This window comes from Rattus norvegicus, chromosome 2, assembly GCF_021556685.1.
Source record: "Rattus norvegicus strain SHRSP/BbbUtx chromosome 2, alternate assembly SHRSP_T2T, whole genome shotgun sequence".
Taxonomy (NCBI): domain Eukaryota; kingdom Metazoa; phylum Chordata; class Mammalia; order Rodentia; family Muridae; genus Rattus; species Rattus norvegicus.
The window spans coordinates 171638452-171658789 of record NC_141535.1 but is presented as its reverse complement, the minus strand read 5'-3'; the positions used below and the strand labels follow the sequence as shown (position 1 = coordinate 171658789).

At 40.6% G+C, this 20338-nt stretch overlaps 1 protein-coding gene across 28 annotated transcripts in view; it reads left to right on the top strand.

The window, feature by feature from the left end:
* Positions 1-20338, top strand: part of Arfip1 (ARF interacting protein 1) — a 79381-nt gene that overhangs the window by 32586 nt on the left and 26457 nt on the right. For 9 of the 28 annotated variants that reach the window (NM_001446610.1, XM_087631855.1, XM_087631849.1 and 6 more), the window contains 3 exon segments: positions 7899-8007; positions 14166-14261; positions 15593-15705. In NM_001446610.1, the coding sequence (NP_001433539.1) occupies positions 7899-8007; positions 14166-14261; positions 15593-15705 (318 nt within the window). 28 annotated transcript variants of the gene reach the window in all.

Sequence of the window (20338 nt, the reverse complement as noted above, 5' to 3'; positions counted from 1 at the left end):
CTGGCTCACGCATCCTGCCTGCCTTATAGAACCCAGGACCCAGGGATGGCACCACCCACAGTGGGCCGGGTCCTCCCTCACTGATCACTAATTGAGAAAATACCTTAAAACTGGATCTGATGGAGACATTTCCTCAACTGAGGCTTCTTTCTCTGTGATAACTCTAGCTTGTATCAGGTTGACATACAAAACCAGCCATACAGTCTCTAAAATTAGTCTCACAGGAACTCAGAAATTACTGAGTTGCAATGATTCGGTTGGCCAGCTGGTGGCACTGTGGCACAAGCAATGAGACAAAAAACTGTTCTAGTTTGTATTTTGGTTTCTCAGTTCAGACTATTTTGTTCTGAGAGGCCATCCTCCACATTCGTGTTTCTGTAGAGGTTATAACGAGCGCGCTCATCCTAGAACTGCACCAGCACTGCCGTCCTTGCTCCTGTACACACACCTCTAGAGAAGAGTGAGACAGTGAGCTTACTACCTTGGGCCTCCTCTACCCCTCCGCAAAGATACTGTTATTTTCTAAGTACAACAATTTTTGTTCTTTAAAGTTTAAACTTCACAGATGTCAGGTTACTCTGCAGTTTCGAGCTGTATATTGTTTACAATGGCTGCTTTAACAATTGCTAAAGAGCAGCTTGGTGAAGTGGTATAAACCCGCTTATCCTCTGCTTAGGGGCCAGAGGCCAGAGGCTCGGGGTCATTCTCTGCTACACAGTAAGTCCACGACCAGACTGGAGGACATAAGACTGACCCAAAACAGTGGAAATGGAATACGATGGCTGCTGTTACCTTGTTTCTTAAATAGTAACTAGATATTGCAAGTTGTTGCTTGAGATAAAGAGAAGCAAACAAATACACATGGTTGAAGCTCCTTGTCAGTTCAGCTGTACTTATCAGGTTAGGGAATTACTTCATTAGGTACAGTGGAAATGGACTTTTCCTGTGGAATGTCCAAAACAGAAGTGCATAGTTTAGATGTTTCCCAGCTCTGAACGCTTTAGAAAGTGCATGCATATAGCACACTATCAAAACTTCCTATTAAAGTTAGGTAGTTATAATCCACAGTCATTAGGACTTAAATTACAGAGCACTGGTTGAGCAGGAACTCGTTAGAGACCTTTGTGTCTCACCACTTTGTTTTACGACAGGCAGGGGAGCCTGGGTGCTCAGGCAGAGTTGCTAGCACTGCGGAGCTGTTCCTGAAGCCTTTGTGACTTGGCTGTAATTTCAGTCAGGGGCAAGAATTTTCATTCATTTCCATATTTCCAATCCTGGCAAAAAGGCTTGGTGTGTAATAAAGGCTTATATTTCATAAATGTTTTATGAACGAACATTTAGTTTTGTTAGAGGTTGCCTAGAAATAAGACTTCTAGACCTGGGGTAGGGGAGAGGTAGTCCATTTTTAGATTGACTTCGTTTTGCATCCTTACCTGTGCTGCTTGGGCTGTTGTTTGCTTTTGTGTATAAACAGTCTTTGGGTTTTTTGGGTTTTTGTTTCTTTAAATAAATGTTTGGGAAAATGATAGACTTGGTCAAATAAAGCTTGCTGATATGTGGTAGGAGGAAATAGTACCTGAGGAGTTGTGTGACCACACTGAGAGCTAAAAGATAAACTAGACAGATGAAGAAGAATGAGGACTACTTCCCTCAAAGTACCTGCAGAGGGTCTAAAGGGGGCTAAAGACCATGTTATCTACAACTCACCTGCCAAAGTGTGTGTGTGTGTGTGTGTGTGTGTGTGTGTGTGTGTGTGTGTGTGTGAGAGAGAGAGAGAGAGAGAGAGAGAGGCAGACAGTTATGAATTTTAGTGTTGGAGGTGGAGGCCTAAAGTGTATGTGACACTAGAGAGATAAGTAGACCCTGAAAAATCTTAGAGCAATATTTATTAAGGAACTAGCTTATGTAAAAGGCAGTGGAGCCACATAAACAGTGTAAAAATGGGTTAAAAATGGGTTACCAGATTCCCATTTTAGAACGTTGTACCTGAGCTCAACATGGTGGTACACACCTTAAATCCTAATACTGGGGAGGCAAAGGCAGAAGGGTTGTGAGTTAGAAGGGAGCCTGGGCTTCTTAGCAACTTCTGTAGCCAGACCCTGCAGAAAAAAGGCAGGAGGGTGGAGGGGAGGAGGGCAAAGAAAGTTGTTTCTCACCACAGTGTAAAGATTCCGTTGCAGGGCTGACAGGACAAGAGACAAGGAAAACAAGAATAGTCACCAAGAGAAGAGAGGTAAGACCTAGACTCTGCTAGAGAAAGTAGAACCATTGATGACACCAGACTATTTAATATAGACAGGTGGAAAGCAGCACGGTGTAAGCACAGGAGCAGGGGCTGCTGCAGAGTGTAAATCCCTGGAGGACCCTTGCAGACTATGCTGATTGAGATCTCTTCCCTTCTAGCCAGAACAAGGAGGGACAATGAATTCTTCTGCAGTTCTTCTCATGTGTATCGGTGTCCTCCACATCCTTAAGTGTCTGTCTTAAAACATTTATTGAATGCTTTGTGAAACAGCACATTGTTATTCAAAAGAAAATTGTTATGCCAAGTTCTAAATTGAATTTAGGTTTTAAATTTCATTTTGGGATTGAAGAGATGGCTCAGCAGTTAAGAGCTCTTGCAGCTCTGGAGCAAGGACTTGAGCCTGGATCCCAGTACCCATGTCAGCAGCCCACAGACACACAGACACACACACACACACACACACACACACACACAGATACACACACACACAGATACACACACACACACAGATACACACACACACACACCTCTAAAATTTTGCATTCTTTTTTTTTTAACTAGTATCAAATTATGCAAAACAAAGAGAAGTTCCCAGGGTTTGAATGAGCACTCTTTTATGACTTTGTAAAATCTAATACTTTGATTTTGTATCATTTAAAAAGTACTAAAATGCATAAGACACCTATTTGAAGTTTTTAAGGCAATATATTTGCTTTAGGCTAATTGAAAATTATTTTTATTTATTTTTATTTTTTAAAGATTTATTTATTTATTATATGTGAGTACACTGTAGCTGTCTTCACACACACCAGAAGAGGGCATCGGATCCCATTACAGATGGGTGTGAGCCACCATGTGGTTGCTGGGATTTGAACTCAGGACCTCGGGAAGATCAGTCAGTGCTCTTAACCACTGAGCCATCTCTCTAGCCCGAAAATTATTTTTAAATGTATTAAAGACTTCAATATTGACCTATAGCTTCAGTAGAGTTGAAACTTAAGCTATTTTAAGTTTGAATTGAATATCAGTAACTTAAAAATGTGAAGTGGGGATTTGGTATTGAGTTGTAAACAAATTATTTCTGGAGCTTACCTTGTAAAATATAGGACTGAATATAGTCACTTACATTCAGTGAGTTATTAAGGTATGTAGTACCTTATAAGTGAACACCAAAAAACCTGAAAACTGACAGTATACGAAGAAGGCACATTTCAAAATTTTGTACACACTGAGGGTATATTATATTACTTAGGAAATATAACACCCTCAGGTTGACACACTCAGACTCCTGAGTATTATCTAATGAGTTGTCCATCTCAGACCTGAATTATTTTGTACCATCAAGCTGCTGTCTCTTTTCAGAATTTTATACCACTTCATTCAGATGTTGCACTTTTTTCACATAATGGCAAGAGCTCTGGTTCCTGAAACATTGCTGCTTTCTGAGTCAAGGAACCCTGGCCACCATGAGGTACTCACACTGTTGACTGGAGGCCATCCATTTTATTACCAATGGCATCTGTGTCACTTAAAGGTGTCCACAGTCTGAGATCTCTACCATTTCTGTTTAGTCCTTTCCTACTTCACCTCACATGCAGCACCCACTGTGCTACTTGAGACTGTCCAGAGCACTCTCTTTAAGAGAATGGCCAGGTGGCTGGTGCTCTCTCGGGTAAGTTCAGCTGCCCCAGGTCCTGTGCGATCGGTACCCTGCTGAACTAGCTCTTCTCTCTGAGATGACGTGCCCCACGTCAGGCCGGCGTTTATGCTGGCTCACAGTCCATCAGCACAGAGAAGTCATGGCAGCAGCTCTCTAAGCAGCTCAGCTTGCTCCCCTCTTCATACAGAGCTAGGTAGGCCGATGAAGTGACGCCACAGGATTACCTCAGGATTACCCTGGAAGACATGGCCTGGGGCTTATTTCTATGCTAACTCTGAGTCCTATCAAGATGATAGTGCAGATTAAGGGTCAGTGACATTTGAATGTACTTAGACTTTCAAGTCCTCTTATTTTCCCTCAGGAGAGCTTATCTTCACTTAGGTACATGTCTAAACGTTGTCATGACTTATGTGCGATGACATCCTTGGAAAGATATAGGGAACCTGGAAATGAAGAGCATAAAGCAGGATGACGATCAAATTAAATGAGGTTGTTAAGTTAAAACAGCAGAAACTTAAATAAAACGTGAGTTCTGAAAACTTATATTTTAATCGTATATTGCAGGGTAAAGTAAACTATAAAGAAAGGATTTCTCAAACATGTACGGAGGGTATAGCTCAGTGGCAGAAGATTTTTGTCTCACGTATACAGGTCTTGGCTTCTGTCCCAACACTAGTGGTGAGGGGCACTTGGCATCCCTTTGTTTTCAGTAAGTAGTCACTGTGGAGGGCATTCAGAGCCCCTCGCCCCTCGCCCCTCGCCCCTCCGGAGGTGACTTTAACTGGAAATCTGGTGCTGTAAGAAACCGGTGGAGACCAAAGACCCATATTTTTCTTTTGCTACACAAGAGGCATGATTTCTGTATTTGTTTGGTTTGGACTTGATGTATATACAGCAGGGGCTTGTGTGCCTTACACTCGTCTAGAGCAATATTCTTAGGAGTCTAGAGGTTTCTGGTTGGGAGTATCTTCAAAGATCGTCTGTAAGGACAAGACCACTTCATCTTTCCATCTCTTTTCAGAAGAGTGTTTATGACAGTGTCTCTGTCACTATTGAATTAAGTTACTATTAATAAAATTCACAGTCTGTCTGCTGGCCTCTTCCTCTCTTTTTGTTTGTTCAGTATACAGTTCTTATTTTTAGTATTAAACATACTCCTACCCTTTACAGGCTGCCTTTCCTGTATTTTTGTATTCATAGGCATTTTCTGTTACATATATTAGCATTTTATATTCTTTTATTTTTACTTTTTAAATTTAGTTTACTTTTATTTGTTATTACTTTATATAATATTACCTTTGTTATTATCTTTATTTTTGAGGTGGGTTCTTGCCATCAGACTGGGCTCACTGTACCCTATTTTTACTTCCCAGTAGCTGTGTTTAGCAGGCATCTGCCACTGCACCCATTTAGTGTGTAACATTTTAAAACTTGAAGCTCTCAGACTTAAAGCTCTTTGTAGATGTGTTCTTTAGAGCAGTGAATATTAGAAGTTAATTATATGGTTGTTTTAAAATGCAGGCATGCCCTAATATAATTGAGATGCATTGTTAAATATATTACTTAACGGTGGGTCAAGGATGAGTGCCTGTAATTCCATGTTTGGAGATGATAAGGAGATACACTAATGACTTCGGTGTCTTCTTCTGTCTACCATTCATAGGGTAGAGATCACTCAATCTAAATTATGTGAAACATGTAATCTTCTGTTGATCCAACTTTAAACATTCAACAGAGTTCTGTTTATAAGTTAATATGAGAGGGTATTGTCCTTCACTCTCTTTGTGTGCTATCTGTGAAGTAAGAATTATTAACCCTCAGTTATCTCCCTTTCATAATAAAGAAACTCAGCAAGTTAGAGAAGCTGCCTGGGACTACATGGTCATAAGTAACTAAGCCAGGTTCCCTGCTGAGGTTTGTCTGACCTGACTCCAGTGCACATGTCACAGCGTTATGACAAACTGATCAATGCTATGGGTTTTTTTAAAGTAATGAATCCACTTGGTATCAGAACTAATTCTTTCCTGATAACCAAAGTGCTAAGCAGTCCTGTTTCCTTTCTGAAACTCATCTCTCAGTCTAGAAAGCATATTGTAATTCAGAGATGACTTCAACCTTACCACAATGTAAATATTTTTCCCACTGAAGTTGATGAATGCTTTCATTTCAGTCACTATTAGTAACAAGTCACTTGAGACACACCTTGCTCTAATAGCAGTGAAGACGCCAGTCTGGTGAAATGCCAGGGTTGAGGACTATAGAAGAAGCTGTTCTCAGACATGCTTCCTCCATTTGATGTATTTTTGTGATAAATCTCTAGTAGCTAATCTAGCTAGAAAGTTATAAGATTTAAGGTTGAATAGGTAGAATAAAGTTTTTCAGAACTAAGCAAAGATGCCTTAATAATAAAGCACACAGTCACTTCTTACAGTAAAGTAAACATTTAGGTTTGCATCCAGTCTACAATGCTATGAAAGCCAGTAGGAAGTCAGTTGATACATAGGAAGAGTTAGGTCTGGGAGAAATCTTAAAAATGACTTATTTCAGTTATTAAAAATGGGTTAGCAGAGTATAAAAGAAAGGACAATCATAAGCAGTATTAAAGACCAACGATATCCCTGGGTGGAAATGGCTTTAATTGCCATGTGTTGAATTAAGTCGTGTATGCTAAGCCAGATTTAGTGATGTGGGTATAGTTCCAGCACGCAAGAGGCTGAAGTAGAAATGCTGCAGAGTTAAAGCCAACATGAGGTAGACTAGCAAAATCCTGCCTCTAAAAGAAAACTACATTTTAAACCTTGTATTTCGTTAAATACTTAGGATTACACTAAGGACATTATGGTATAGCCATTCTGTAGGTTTTAGACCTGGGTACTCAGTAGAGTCCTAAGGATCCCTCCAGAGGGGATCCCAAAGTAGAAAAAGGCACACATTTATGCTTAGTCGCCAGAGAAGATTCCTCCATAGAAGAGATCTCAGGAAATGGTTACAGCTCTCACAATGGATTTGTAGCAAACACTTGGCCCTCTGTGTATACGGCCAAGCTCCACATTGATAGTAGTGGTAACATGCAGAAACTTGAGCAAGAAAGCATAATGGACACTGAAGGTAGGAGGGTTTCCAGGCAAGCGTTCAAAATGCTGTCTTCAAATCATGTTGTTGCTACAGATGTCACTTAACGTATTTCTCCTCTGGTAGCAGAGTTGACAGAGTTACTGAGACTCTGTTGTGTGTTTACCACTGACTTGTGCATATCAGATGTTCTCTTTGCTCTCATACAAAGCATGCAGCAGGTTTTCATCACAAGTTTTAATTTTAATTATTCCTGAATTTCATGGGGTGGGGGAGGGTGGTGTCTATGTCTCTACCTTTAGGCTGGCCTTACTTGAGATAGAATGGTATGCAGTTTATGATTGGTCTTGCCTTTAGCTTCAGATTCTTTTAAGCTGTTCTTATATATGTCCCAAATTTATATTCTTAAAGTAGTTCTTTCACCAAACCAAGCACATCTCCTATTTAGAGCCTACTTTTTAATTCAGTTAGGACTAAACTTCCTACTTGATCTGGCCTTCTTCTCTTTCCTGCTCCTCTATCTCTCAGTGAGACATTAGCTGCATCGGCCCTTTGTTGGTTGCTGGCCTCCCTGCTTTGACAGTAATGTGATGGTAGCGGCCTAGTCTCCCGCCTCCTCTTCTGCAAGGGTCTTAGCCAAGGTACATCCTGCTTTACCCTCTTTCCCATCTCTGCAAACTTGTGTGTCCTGACATCCTAAACTGTGACCAGCGTAAAGGCGTACCACATGTGGCATACACTGTATCTCCTAAGTAGCATTCTTGCTGTATTCGATCACCACAGAATGCCACGGCAGTTTAAGGAGATAATGTGTAGAAAGAGAAAAATAGCATAAAATGTAGTAAAAGGCACAATTCTGAAATTTTATGTGCTATGAAATCTTTTACCAAGTTTTTTTCCTTTTATTTAAATGTTACCAAGGATTTGAAGCATTCATTACCATCTGGACTTGGACTCTCAGAAACTCAAATTACATCTCATGGCTTTGACAGTACCAAAGAGGGGGTTACTGAAGCAGGAGCATCCCAAGGTAAGGACCCACATGTTATAAAGATGGCTGAAGTAGAGGATGGCAGTTCACTAAGCGCCTCTTCTGTTAAAGAAGACAAGAGTTAAGCTCTTTATTTCTCTGATGAAAGGTGCCCATAAACATACTCTTTCTCTTCATTTTAATAATTTAAGCATTATCTTGCTGATCTTCATAGAAATAAATTGGAATGAATAACTTTATTGTCACCCTCCCTCCCAGGATGCAGCTGAAGCCGCGCACTAGGCACTACCACTCACGCTGCCCCTTCAGCTCGCTACTCGTGCAACACTTTTTAATAATGCTTTCCAAGTATTGTGAATGAAGCTGGGAAATTATTTTAGGAGGTAAACTACTTTTAGGTAGTAACCACAAAATTGTAACTATTGATTTGTATAAATACAGATTTCATATTTCAAAAGAAGTAAGAAAATGCAGCTTCTATTTTCCTATGCTTGCCATATAGGAGAACTTCAAGGTCACCTTGACATTGGTCTCGGCTGATGCTCACACTATGGCTTATTACAGGCAGTCAGGAAGGCGATGTCTTCCTAGGGTCTTATGCACAGAGACTGCTCAAGCCTTTCACTGTGAGTCCTGGCTCCACACCTAAAGTGTGGCTACTGGGGGAAGATCGCTGGACCTTTAGTGTCCAGGGCTTTTATAAGGACTGCACACAGGCATCCTGTGAGCACTGTCAGGGTTCTAGACGTAACAGAAGTCTGTAGACACTCCACCTAAGCCACACTGTCTATGTAGACAGTTTAGGTCTTGGGATCCCAGCCTTCTGAAGGGAACTTTTCAAAGTTATCTTCTGAGGATCTGGACAAAGGCTGGTCTTGTAAATAGTCTTTTGTAAGGACAGGCAGTAAGACCTGCTGTAACTCTTTGCTGCACGCAAACTAGGAAGTATGTAAATATACATGCATATGTATATATCTGTATAGTTCATGCAGAAGAAAAATTGCTTCTTGTTAGTGACCTTGCTTATAACCTTTTTCAATGGGTTTTTAATGTAGTGCTTTCATTCTTGGGTATTTTATACATGTATACAATATATTTTGACTTTCTCCCCTTATTCCTTATCTTAACTTGTCCCAGATCTTCTTCAACCTCTCCCAACTTCCCCTTTAAAGAAACAAACAAACTAAAACACTTAGTCCAGAATGTGCCTTCCATATACACACATGGGTGTGGGACCAACCACTAGTGTGTGGTCAGCCTACCAAGGCCCGTGATCTGTAGAATCTGGACTATTCCCTAACACCCGTCAACCGTTCACAGCTCCTCAGCAGGGGTAAGAGCTTAGGAGTCCCTCTCCTTTATACTGGAATGTCAACTGATTAGGTCTGGCATAGGCAACAACTGTCAGAGATCACAGTACAGTGACCCTGTCAAGTCCAGGAGATACTACTTTACCCTAGTTCCTACCCCACTCTTTCTGTGGTGTTCCCTGAGAATCGTTTTTGTAAATGAATAGAGGAAAACCACCAAACATTTGGATGTAGAGCTGTAATTAAGGAGCCATAGTTAATGTTCAGTGTGAACTTGGTTAATTTTCTTAATGTCTTGTGGTTTGATAGAGTAGATCTTGCTTTGCCAATACGTAAATTGGTCAATATTTCTCCTATATTATTGGCTAGCTCTTTAGTCAAGGGCACTTTAGATTTTGAAGCACATTATTTCTAATTCCAGTATTACGTTCTGAACTGTAGGTTGGGGAAATGAATGAGTGATACTGTTTTTCCTTCCTTTTTATTGTATTTCAAAGTAAAGCTAGAAAGGAAGCAAATTTGTTGGTATCTTTTTTGTTTGCTTGGTTTTGGTTTTTTGAGACAGGGTTTCTCTGTGTAGCCCTGGCTGTCCTGTCAGTCATTCTGTATACTAGGCTGGCCTCAACCTCACAGAGATATGAGTTCTGCCTCTGCCTCTGCCTCCCAAGATATGTTAGTATCTTAACAGTATATATCTGTAAAGCTCTTGAAAATGAAAATCAATGCATGCTGTTAAAAATTAGAGTTTTAGGTCTATAAAATGCCTTAGCAGATAAAGTCACTTGTCACATTGTGGAATGAGAGATCTGAATCCCACAAACTGTCCTCTGATCTCCATGTGTACACCATGACTGCCTACCCCCCACAATAAGAAATGAAGTCTTAAGGTTGGGAAGTTGGTTTGGTTGGTAAAGTCCTCAGCGTATAAGATGAGTTTGGTCCCCTAGGACCCATGTTTAAATACCAGGCATGCCCCAGAGCTAGGAGGTAGAGACACCAGCCTTGTCAGTTCAGTGATTCCCAAGCCCGTGAGAAACCCTATCTCAAAACACAAAGCAGACAGTATCTAAGAAGGAGCAGCACCAGAGGCGGCCTTCCCAGAGACAGGCGAGCGCAGTGTCCTCTTCGCTCTCAAGTGTTACAGCATTCTCATGCAGGCTTCTTGCCTTCGAAAGGGTTGACTAAACGCCTAGAATTATGATTGCTTAACATATTGGCTTACTTTATATAATTTGACACAATTTTTTGATTAGTTACTACTTACTAATTTTATTTTATTTATTAATTTTCATGATGTTGGGAGTTGAACTCAGGACCTTGAACATTTCAGACAAATGTTCTAGCACTAAAACTAGCTACATCCCAGCCCACTTCCAAATTTTAAACGTCACCAACTAAAAAAAAAATCAAATGTGCTATTTAGATATTTTAATTATTTTTAATGAAATTTTTCATCTGACATTTGATTTAATCTTTTCCCCTGAAAGTTGCAGGATTATAGAGTAATTGGACTAAAATGACCATTACAATCTGTAGCAAACATTAAAATGTCAGTTAGTTTTATTTGCTTGTAAACACTTTCTTTTTTATTATTATTTATTGTATGTGTATGAGTATGAGTACACTGTCACTGACTTCAGACACACCAGAAGAGGGCGTCAGATCCCATTACAGATGGTTGTGAGCCACCATGTGGTTGCTGGGAATTGAACTCAGGACCTCTGAAGAGCAGTCGGTGCTCTTAACCGCTGAGCCATCTCTCCAGCCCCTTGTAAATTCTTTCTAATACTCAAGTTAGAGTGACAAGTGTGTTTTGTACTAATGGAAGTAACTTATCTCTTTGGACTGCATTTATAAAGCTCATTTTAACCTAACATGATTATTGATCCGTGTATCCATAAGAGAACTCTGTGTGCTCGCACTGGCTCGGTACTTATTGGAAAGGTACAGTTGACTTAAGGGCACGTGTTTTAGGATGTACAGATAATTGGAGTGACCAAGGGAAGAATGACAGACGGAAAACCTGGGAAATAAATCTGAGGTCAGGGTTAGCTCTGAACAGTTACTATAAGATGATTAATGCCATACTTCTCTGTTTGTTCCTAAAGTTAAAAACAAACAAACAAAACCCCTTATACCTAAATTTAGCCTTAAAATGAACAACAGATTGAAATCTGGTCTACAACAGAATGTGGCAGAATCACTAACAGTGTGAGTCAAAAGTAAGTCTCAGCTCCTGGCAGGGAGGTGCTTCCCCAAGGCTTCGTTTTGTTATAATTTTAATGAGAGTTCTAATTCTTGCACCTGCCTAGGTTTCTGCTGAGAGGAAATTGCCTAATTCCCCCAAACATAAGTCAGTTAGAAAGATCCTGAAGTTGTTTTTCCCTGTTTTTCTCTTTCGAGGGGGTAGGGTCGTGCAGTATGGTCCTGGTTGGCAGAAACTCACAATCCTACCTCTCTTGGTAGGATTTCCTCTCCTCGGTCCTAGGAATAAGAGGTGTGTGCCACTATGCCCAGCTTTAAGATTTTGGATTCCTAAGAGGTTTTTGTGGGCATTAGTGAGCACTTTTGATAGTTTAATTTAATTGGGAGGGTTGATTTAAACTACACCAGTCTACAGGCTTGCAGTTCTGAATATAGGAAAAAATGGAAGGTGACTTTGAAGGCAAGGCAGACACCCGAAATCTCACCCACTTTAGCACCACATCTCATCTGCCATTTTAGTCTGGAAGCTGTGTCTCTGGCTACATGTATGATACACACGTCAGGTTGTGTGGTGGCGTCATTTCTCACAGAGACTAATGAACTGTGACAGCCAGAGCAACAGGGCTCTGTTGTCAAGGTCCTCAGACATGGGACTGCCCTCGTGTCCTCTCATGTTCACTGCTTCCTTATGGGAGCCCCAGGCCTGGGGAATGGAAGTGTGGTCTTTGTGTGGTGTGGACCTTTAGGTACCCTTTTGAATGTAATTTGATAATGGAGATAGATCCGGTGTAGGTTCCATACTTTCCCATGTGGGCCTGTTTCCCCTCCCGAGCCTCATTTCTCATGGACTTTATTGTAAGTGTTCAGACCATTTTATGTCTACCAGCTAATCTAGTTTTAAGTTTTGTAGTTCAGAAACTTAAAGAGATAGCTATCTCTACTTTCAAAAATAGTGGCAATCAATTTAGGTCTATCATATGCTTGAGTTCAATGTAAGCAGGTTTTCATACTTTTACAGCTAAAGGCTGTCTTTATCAGAACTCTGTGTGTGTGTGTATAGGGTATGTACACTTGTAATTATATGTAAAGTGGATATTGATTCTTTCCTGTCATGAATGAATTTTACATAATTTTTTCCAGGAAACCTGGGAAGATTACTATTAAAATGATAGTATGTCATAGGCATTAAATGTCCCAGCCAGAGCTCAAGAGATGACTCACTGAGTGAGGACACTTGCTTTGTAAACATGGGGATTTGAACTTGAGTCTCTAGCACCCATGAGAACGCCAGGTGTAGCTTCCTGTTCCTGTGACTCCAGTGCCGGGTAGATGAGGAAGGAGGACACTGGCGTCCTCTGGCCATCTTGTGTACATGTGTACAGATATACCATGTAGACACTCACATGTGTACAGATATACCATGTAGACACTCACATGTGTACAGATATACCATGTAGACACTCACAGGTATAGTAAGTAGAGAAAAATCAAATATTCTCAGCTAAGTACTGAAAGAATTTCCCATGTTTTTAATGATTACTCTCTTTAACTTGATTTAGTACTAGGCCTTATCAGCAGTGATGGGTAGCATTTATTTGTTTTGTGTGCACACATGCATATGGATGTGTTTGCTCCAGTGTGAATGTGCATAGCAGTTTGTGAGAGTTAGCTACTTGTACCTGGGTTCCAGGGTCAACCTTCAGAGTGTCAGCCTAGGAGCAAGTGTCAGCCTAGGAGCAATGCCTCTGCCTTCTGAGAACTTATTACTGTTCAGAAGACTGCAGAGACTTAGAGCTATAAGTAAGTTATCAGTGTGTTCCTAACACTATGTGATAGACAGTACCAGAATTTTATACCTAGAATTAGAATTATAACGTGGTTGTGATTTACTTGAAATTTGTTTTCTTCCCCCTTGTTCTTAAACTTTGAAAATCTCCCAAGTAGCCTTCAAAGGCAGCAGGTGCCTTTTGCAGTGGATCTTGAGAGAGTGGCAAATATTTCTTAAAGTTCCATGAATGAGTCTTATGATCACTAGGGAAACATGACAGCCCTGGTTCCGAAACTTCCCAGTACCCAGAGTTCACCCCGGGTGCAGCTCCTGGTTCAGTGTGCTTGAGTGTCTGCATTTCAGCAGAATGCTGTGGAGTCCCTGCAGTCTCAGAGTAAACAGCAGTAGTCTGTACTTATCATACTTGGTTTATCATTGGGAAACTTTGGCAACAGTTTCTATAAAAACTGTAATTCTTATAAAGAATATCATTCACATTTTTATCAGAAGTATTAAAAAAATGCTTCAGTATTTTTTTTTCTACTCTTAAGCCTTTTCTTCATATAAAGTCTGGGAAATTATGAGGTATATACCTAAACTATAAGGACTTTCATATGATTTGGTTTTGAAAATCACATACTCCAGGGAAACTCATTTGGATATGGTCTTAACCAATTCTTTTATGTAGTGAGGTGCTTTGTATGGTTTTGATAGGCTAATAAAACATTTATATAGAGCTCAGGCTCATAGCATCTTCGATTAGTCCTTACTTGCAAGGAGGCAAGCGTTTTCATTGTAGTTGTACTTGCAGCATTTGACCATGTTAAAGGAGCTGTCAGTAGATCTGTGCAAACTGTCCAGCATGTGGAGGAGGAAGTGGATTTATTTTCACAGTTCAATGTCTGCCTTTCCAGGTTCCTCAGCACCACCTTTGCCATGTGTTCTGTCTCCCAGCAGGGTGGCAGCTAGTCAGCTGACCCAGCACGCAGGTGATCTGACTGTTCCTGCAGGTATCCACTGTGTCTCCTCCCGCTGAAGCCAGCCTACCTCACTTTCATGATTGCCCCCCTGTGTGTAGTCATATGCTCTTCTGGCTGCTGCCACTGCTTTCTCTAGTAATATATAAGAAAAATCACTTTTCTAGCCATCGCCTGCCTTTTCAACGCAATTAGGTTGTGCTCAGATCTGAAATTTAATTATTTTAATGGTTAAAAGCATAGTAAGACATAATTTGTTTTAATCCATTCTTTCTTTTCTCTGGTTGGTATAGATCTACCTATTTGATTCTATTTCTTAGCTTCGCAGCTCTGCCCTCTTGCCAGACAAAAAGGGAGCTTTGACAATTGTATTATTGAGAATGGGTCAAGTGAAAAAGCCATGTATGTATTCCTGTCAGTCTCAGATACATACAGATAGATTGTAGATTGCAACAAAATACTGAGAAATGAGCTGGATTTAGTAGTACATGCCTGTAGCCTCAGCATTGACAAGGTTGAGGCTAAGGAGTTCAAGGCTGACTTGGGTCATTTAAGGAGACACTCTTAAAACCAAAACATGAAACAAAAAGAAGCGGAAAAAACAAACTACACATTTCTTTTTTGTATAACATTAACACTATTTTTATGAGACTTTTATAAATTAGATGTTTTTGTGGTGTTTTTTGTTTTGTTTTGTTTTTGTTTTGGGTGGTTGGGCTTTGGCATTTCTCTGATCCTTAAGTGTGTGATGGCCAGTTTGGCTGTTGAAATAAGTGGGAGAAGAAAATGTCTACTCAACCTGAGTTTTGGTGTTTGTTCCCAGGCACACATGTATGCATGTACGTGTGCAGTCTGTAGGTCGACCTTGGTTGTCTTGACTCTGACTCTGAGGCCATTGTCTATCACAAGCCTGGAGCTTATCGAGTCAGCCAGTGACTGACCAGTGAACCCCGGGGACCACCGTCTGTGCTGAGGTCACTGCCTGCACTACCTCCCTCAGCTCTCCCCAGCAGACACGGGTGCTAGAGAGTTTGAACTTGAGTCCTGTTGCTTGTGCAGCAAGCACTTAACAGAATAAGTAATCTCCCCAGACCAGATGTTTGTCGTTTGGTTTGTTTTTGTTTTTAGGTAAATTTGCAGCAGAATTTCTTAGAGTAAGACAAACTATGTTTACTTAGTAGACAGAAATATCTGTGACTATGAAATTATCCTACATGTTTACAGGAGGCTCTAGTCCTTCACACAGTGGGAACCTTTGCATTTTTTTATTTAAGTAGTTCAGTTTGAATAGCACCAGGCTTCAAGTTTCCTCATGTCCTTTGTTTATCTGGATTGTGCTTTTGTCTTTTATTATGATCATGCAGGTGGCCAAAGAACACACACAAAAGGTGGACCAGTTATTTTAGCAGATGAAATTAAAAATCCTGCAATGGAGAAGTTAGAACTTGTTAGAAAATGGAGTCTCAACACATATAAGGTTTGTAATTTTTAAATTATTTCTATGACTTTTCATTTATATGTAATTCATATTCATTATATATTATTCATATATTGTTCCATTACTTTATATACTTTAAATTTAGTACAAAAGAATTTGAAATGGACTGACTAAAACACTGGCAGATTGTATATTTTATTCATTCATTCATTTATTTTAAGAAACAAAAACCCAGCCTGCATGTAGTGACACATGCTATAATCTCAGCACTTAGAAGGCCAAAGCAGGAAGACTGTTGTAAGTTCCAGGCCACTCTCAGGACTATGAAGACAGAGAAACAGACACCAGGCCACTCAGGACTGTGGAGACACACACGCACGCGCGCGCACACACACACACACACACACACACACACACACACGTTCTTGGAATGTCTTTAACCATAGAACTGCTAAGGTTGTACTCCCTCCCTCTTCTTTTTTGGTAATTTGGCCAGTCTGGGGGTGCCCTTCCAGGGACCAAGGGATCCTCCGACTTCAGCCTCCTGAGTTACCTAGACTATAGGCCAATGCCCCTGAACCTGATCTTTTCTTGGTATTTTATAACAGCTGACGGTTAAGAGAGCACACTAGTTCTCCACAGCTGGCAGCTCTGTGATCCTGCAGTCATTGAGAACTGTACAGGCAGCACCAGATTAGTCCAGCATGGCTCTTGGCGTTGCCTTGGAGTCATTGGTGGTTATTTTCCTAAAGATCTCAGTAAAACCAGTCATTTTTAGATAAACAGCACATGTCATGCTGTCCAAACCACAGATCTACGTGAACTTTGAATCTTACTAGGGCTCAGACACTAGAAGTCATTGGACATGTAAGATGAGAAACCCCAGCAGCACAGGCCACAGCATAAGCTACAGTGCTTGTGTTTTGAGTTGGCAAGTCAAAATTGTTTACGTTTTTACACACAGCAGTTTTCTCTAAAGTGTCTTCTCAAGAGTAAAGCAGAATGAAATTATTCTTTCAATTGTTTTAAAATATGACATGAAACCCTCTATAAAAATAGAGGCTTTCTAACAGAGTGAGATACTGAATTTGTATATGTTAGACTGTATAATAAGTTTTCTTCATTTTTTAGATGTATTTTAAAAATTTTTTGTGTATGAGTGTTTTGCCTGCATGTGCATATATGCACCATGTTTGTGCTAGGTGCCTGTTAACGAGAGGACATCAGATCTTGAATTGGAGTTATAGATGGATATGAGCTACCACGTGGATGCTGAGAACTGAACCTGGGTCCTCTTCAAGAGCAACAAGTGTTCGTAGCTACAGAGGCATCTTTCTAGCCCCCAAAGTTTTCTTAATAAGATAAAATGTTTTGAAATGTGCTACATGAGTCTTTCCAAAAGTAATTTAGTTCATGCCACCACGTGACCTGAGAGATGCTGGTGGTAGTGTGTAAAAGCAGTGCCCACTTACACCGTTCTTCTCGTGCAGGGGCGTCTCTGCACGCCCTTGCCCTCTGTTCTCCATGGTAGGGGTATGATCCGCGCCTCTGTTCTCTCATAATGCAACTGTTGTTCTTTGAACCCTCTCCTTCCTTTTGTTGAACCTAGAATCTAATCAGTCACTAAACCCCGCAGATTCTCCCTTGGTTTTCTCTTACTTTCTCTGGTACCGATCTTTATTACTGTCTCACTATTGTTACAGCTTACCAGCCAATTATCTTAGACTGGTGTGGTCATTGTTACATTAAATTCCTCAGCAGATCCCATTATCTGAGGCAGCCATATGACCTTACCCACTTTCCCTGTTATTACCTCCCTGCTTTTGTCTGCAGATCCTGGCCATAAGTGTCTGTCTTCTCTTGCTCCTGTCGCTGTGTGAGGGTGCGGTGCCAGCTGTTGGAATTCCCCTTCCTCTCACTTGTGTAATTTTCATGCCACACTGAGCTTCGTTCTTTAAAAACAAACAAGCAAAAAAAAAAAAAAATGTTTCCCCCAAAATTCTATTACAGACTAGGAAAAGAAACAAAAACAGACTATAAAAAAATAAAGAGAACAGAGTACCCTGTTCAACTATGTCTTCAGATAGGAGGAAGTAAGGAAATTGATCTGAAAGGATGGATTCAAGACCTAAACTGGAAGTTCCTTCTGGTGTGCTTGTTCTGTCCCTCTGTCCTTCCTGCCTCCTTGCTGTATTGTCCTTCTTGAAATATTTTTCTCTCTTGATTTGTTCTCGATCTTCCTCCCTCATTCTTCTCACTTCTCTCCCTGTCCTGTCCCCTCCCCAAAGATTAAATTGTCTCAGTTTCAGGCATTGAGAGCCAGCAGCTTTTCTGAATATGAAATACTGTTTTAAAGTCATACTTTAAATTCTGAAGCCGTTTCCATTAACATTCCTGCTACCTTTAAGCCCGTGTCTTTCAGTTTTCCGTCCTTGTTTTCCCGCCAGTGTTGCCCCACCTTTTCATTGGCTGACCCACATCCTCTGTTGATTGCCCTCTGAGGCGTCCTTCTGTATTTTGTCTTAATAACCTTTCTGTGAAGTTGTTCTTTTCCTTGTACCTAAATGTCTATTTTTGTCATCACAGCTAAGCTGTTTGTGCTGTTTAAATAATCAGAGTACACAGTCTATAGTGTCAATTCTTGAGCCAGGAGGATAGTGCCCAGTGCATTCCCTGTGCTGCGCCACTTCACCCACCGCCATAGTTAGGAGATCTTGCCAGGTCAATGATTTTGTTTAAAGCCGTCCAGCTCTGCAAGTTAGCACATTGGCTTCATTTGGAAGCTATTATGTTCTAAATGATTACTAGGGAGGTGCAGGAGGGGTTGGTAGGTGCAAGCTCTTGGTAGGTAGCATGGGACTTGATAGATCAGCAGGTCTCAAATTCAGAAGTCTGCCTGCCTCTTCCTCACAGTGCTAGAATCACACTCTGACTGTTTTCTTTATGTGGGAAACTTTGGTCAGTTTATTGTAAGTAGTCTCCATTTTCAAGGACTTTGAAGGATAGAGAAATTAGATTCTCTTTGTAAACCTGCTATGTAATGAATTATAGTCTTCAGTTTTGTATTTTAGTTTCAGAAATGTCTCATGCCAGAAACTTCCTGAGGCTCTAAATACTGAGGAAATGAGTAACAACTATATACCTTCTTTACCATACTTCAAGCACACACACTCTAGTATTCTCATTTTTGATTATTTAGATTTTCCTTAAGAATGTACAGTTAAACTTTATTTTGATTTTCCTCTCCTAGAACAGTTTTATTTATTTATTTAGAGTGACTGTGTATGTCTGTCTGTGTGTGTGTGTGTGTGTGTGTGTGTGTGTGTGTGTGTGTGTGTGTGTGCAAGCGTGCATGTATGTACTCATGCCATAGCACACGCCTGTCGGGGTAGAGGATAACTTGCTGGAGTTGGCTCTCTCGTTTCACCATTGAGGGTCCTTGGGATCTACCTCAGATCGTTAGGCCTGACTAGAAGCACCTCTGCTGGCTGCTGGTCCTTCCCTCGTCCTTTGCCATGCCTCTGGGAACTTGGCCCGATGAGAGCCTAAGAACAGGACAAACATATAGACACATGCAGAGAGCTAGGGTAGGGGGACATGTCTCTCTGATGAAGACACTCCAGCACCTCAGAAGCTCAGCTTGCTTGTTATATGGAGTTGAACAGGAAACTGGTTATAAACAAGGAGGCAGGGTTTGTGGTGTACAGCTGGATCAAGGACACTATAGCTGATCACAGGAGAAACAGTCTCTGCTGGGGAGCCAGCGTTTAGGCTGGGAACAGGCTGGGTGGGAAACCTGTGATGGACGTTTTCTGCTCATACTCTCTTTGTCCTTCTCTGAGCCTCCTTCCTAGGGAAAGGCTTTGCTGTTTTCCCTTGGGTCTGAGGCTCTGGGGTCCTTGACAGGGCTATGCACACATTCACTCGGGTCCTCACTCCCCATATCCAGGAACTTTAGAAGATGTAATAAACAACGTAGTTAAAAGTTATACCAAAGTTAAAAGTTTGTTGTTGTTGTTACTGTTGTCTTGAGTATTTTGTTTGCTCATTTGTATTGTTTTTTTGTTTTGTTTTGTTTTGTTTTTTAAGATAGGGTCACACGTATTCTACATTGGCCTTGAACTCCTGATCTGTCAGCTTTCCAGTGTGCAGCCACATCTGGGTTTTTATTACCTTCGTAGAATATTTTTATTTTAATGATGAAGAATACATTGATACCTTACACAATTATTCCTTAAACAATAAAATATTTTTATTTTCATAAAAATTATTACTAGCAAGTTTACTTTCTTATTCTCTGAAATTAGGTACATTTTTTTAAAAAGTATGTTTCTGGGACAAAATAGAATAACAGCTAACTACTGTGCTGACCTTGGGGAATGTCTAATCCCTCTTCCTCTTGTGGTCTTACTGTTTCTTTTCATTCTCCCTCCTACACAAGCAGAGATCACTTAGGTGAAAGTAGAAAGTGACCAGTAGGAGAGTTACATCTTGGCGGTCTTTGTTTTCTCTCTGTTTAGGTCTTCATGCTGTTCTGCAAAACTGTCTGATATCCCTGTTGCTTTAAATACTTTACCCAAATGCAGTGGGCTTGAAATATGATTATGTGGATAATTCATTTGGCAGTATATAAACTTGCTAGATGTATGTCACAATTTCTTAGCTTAGTGAT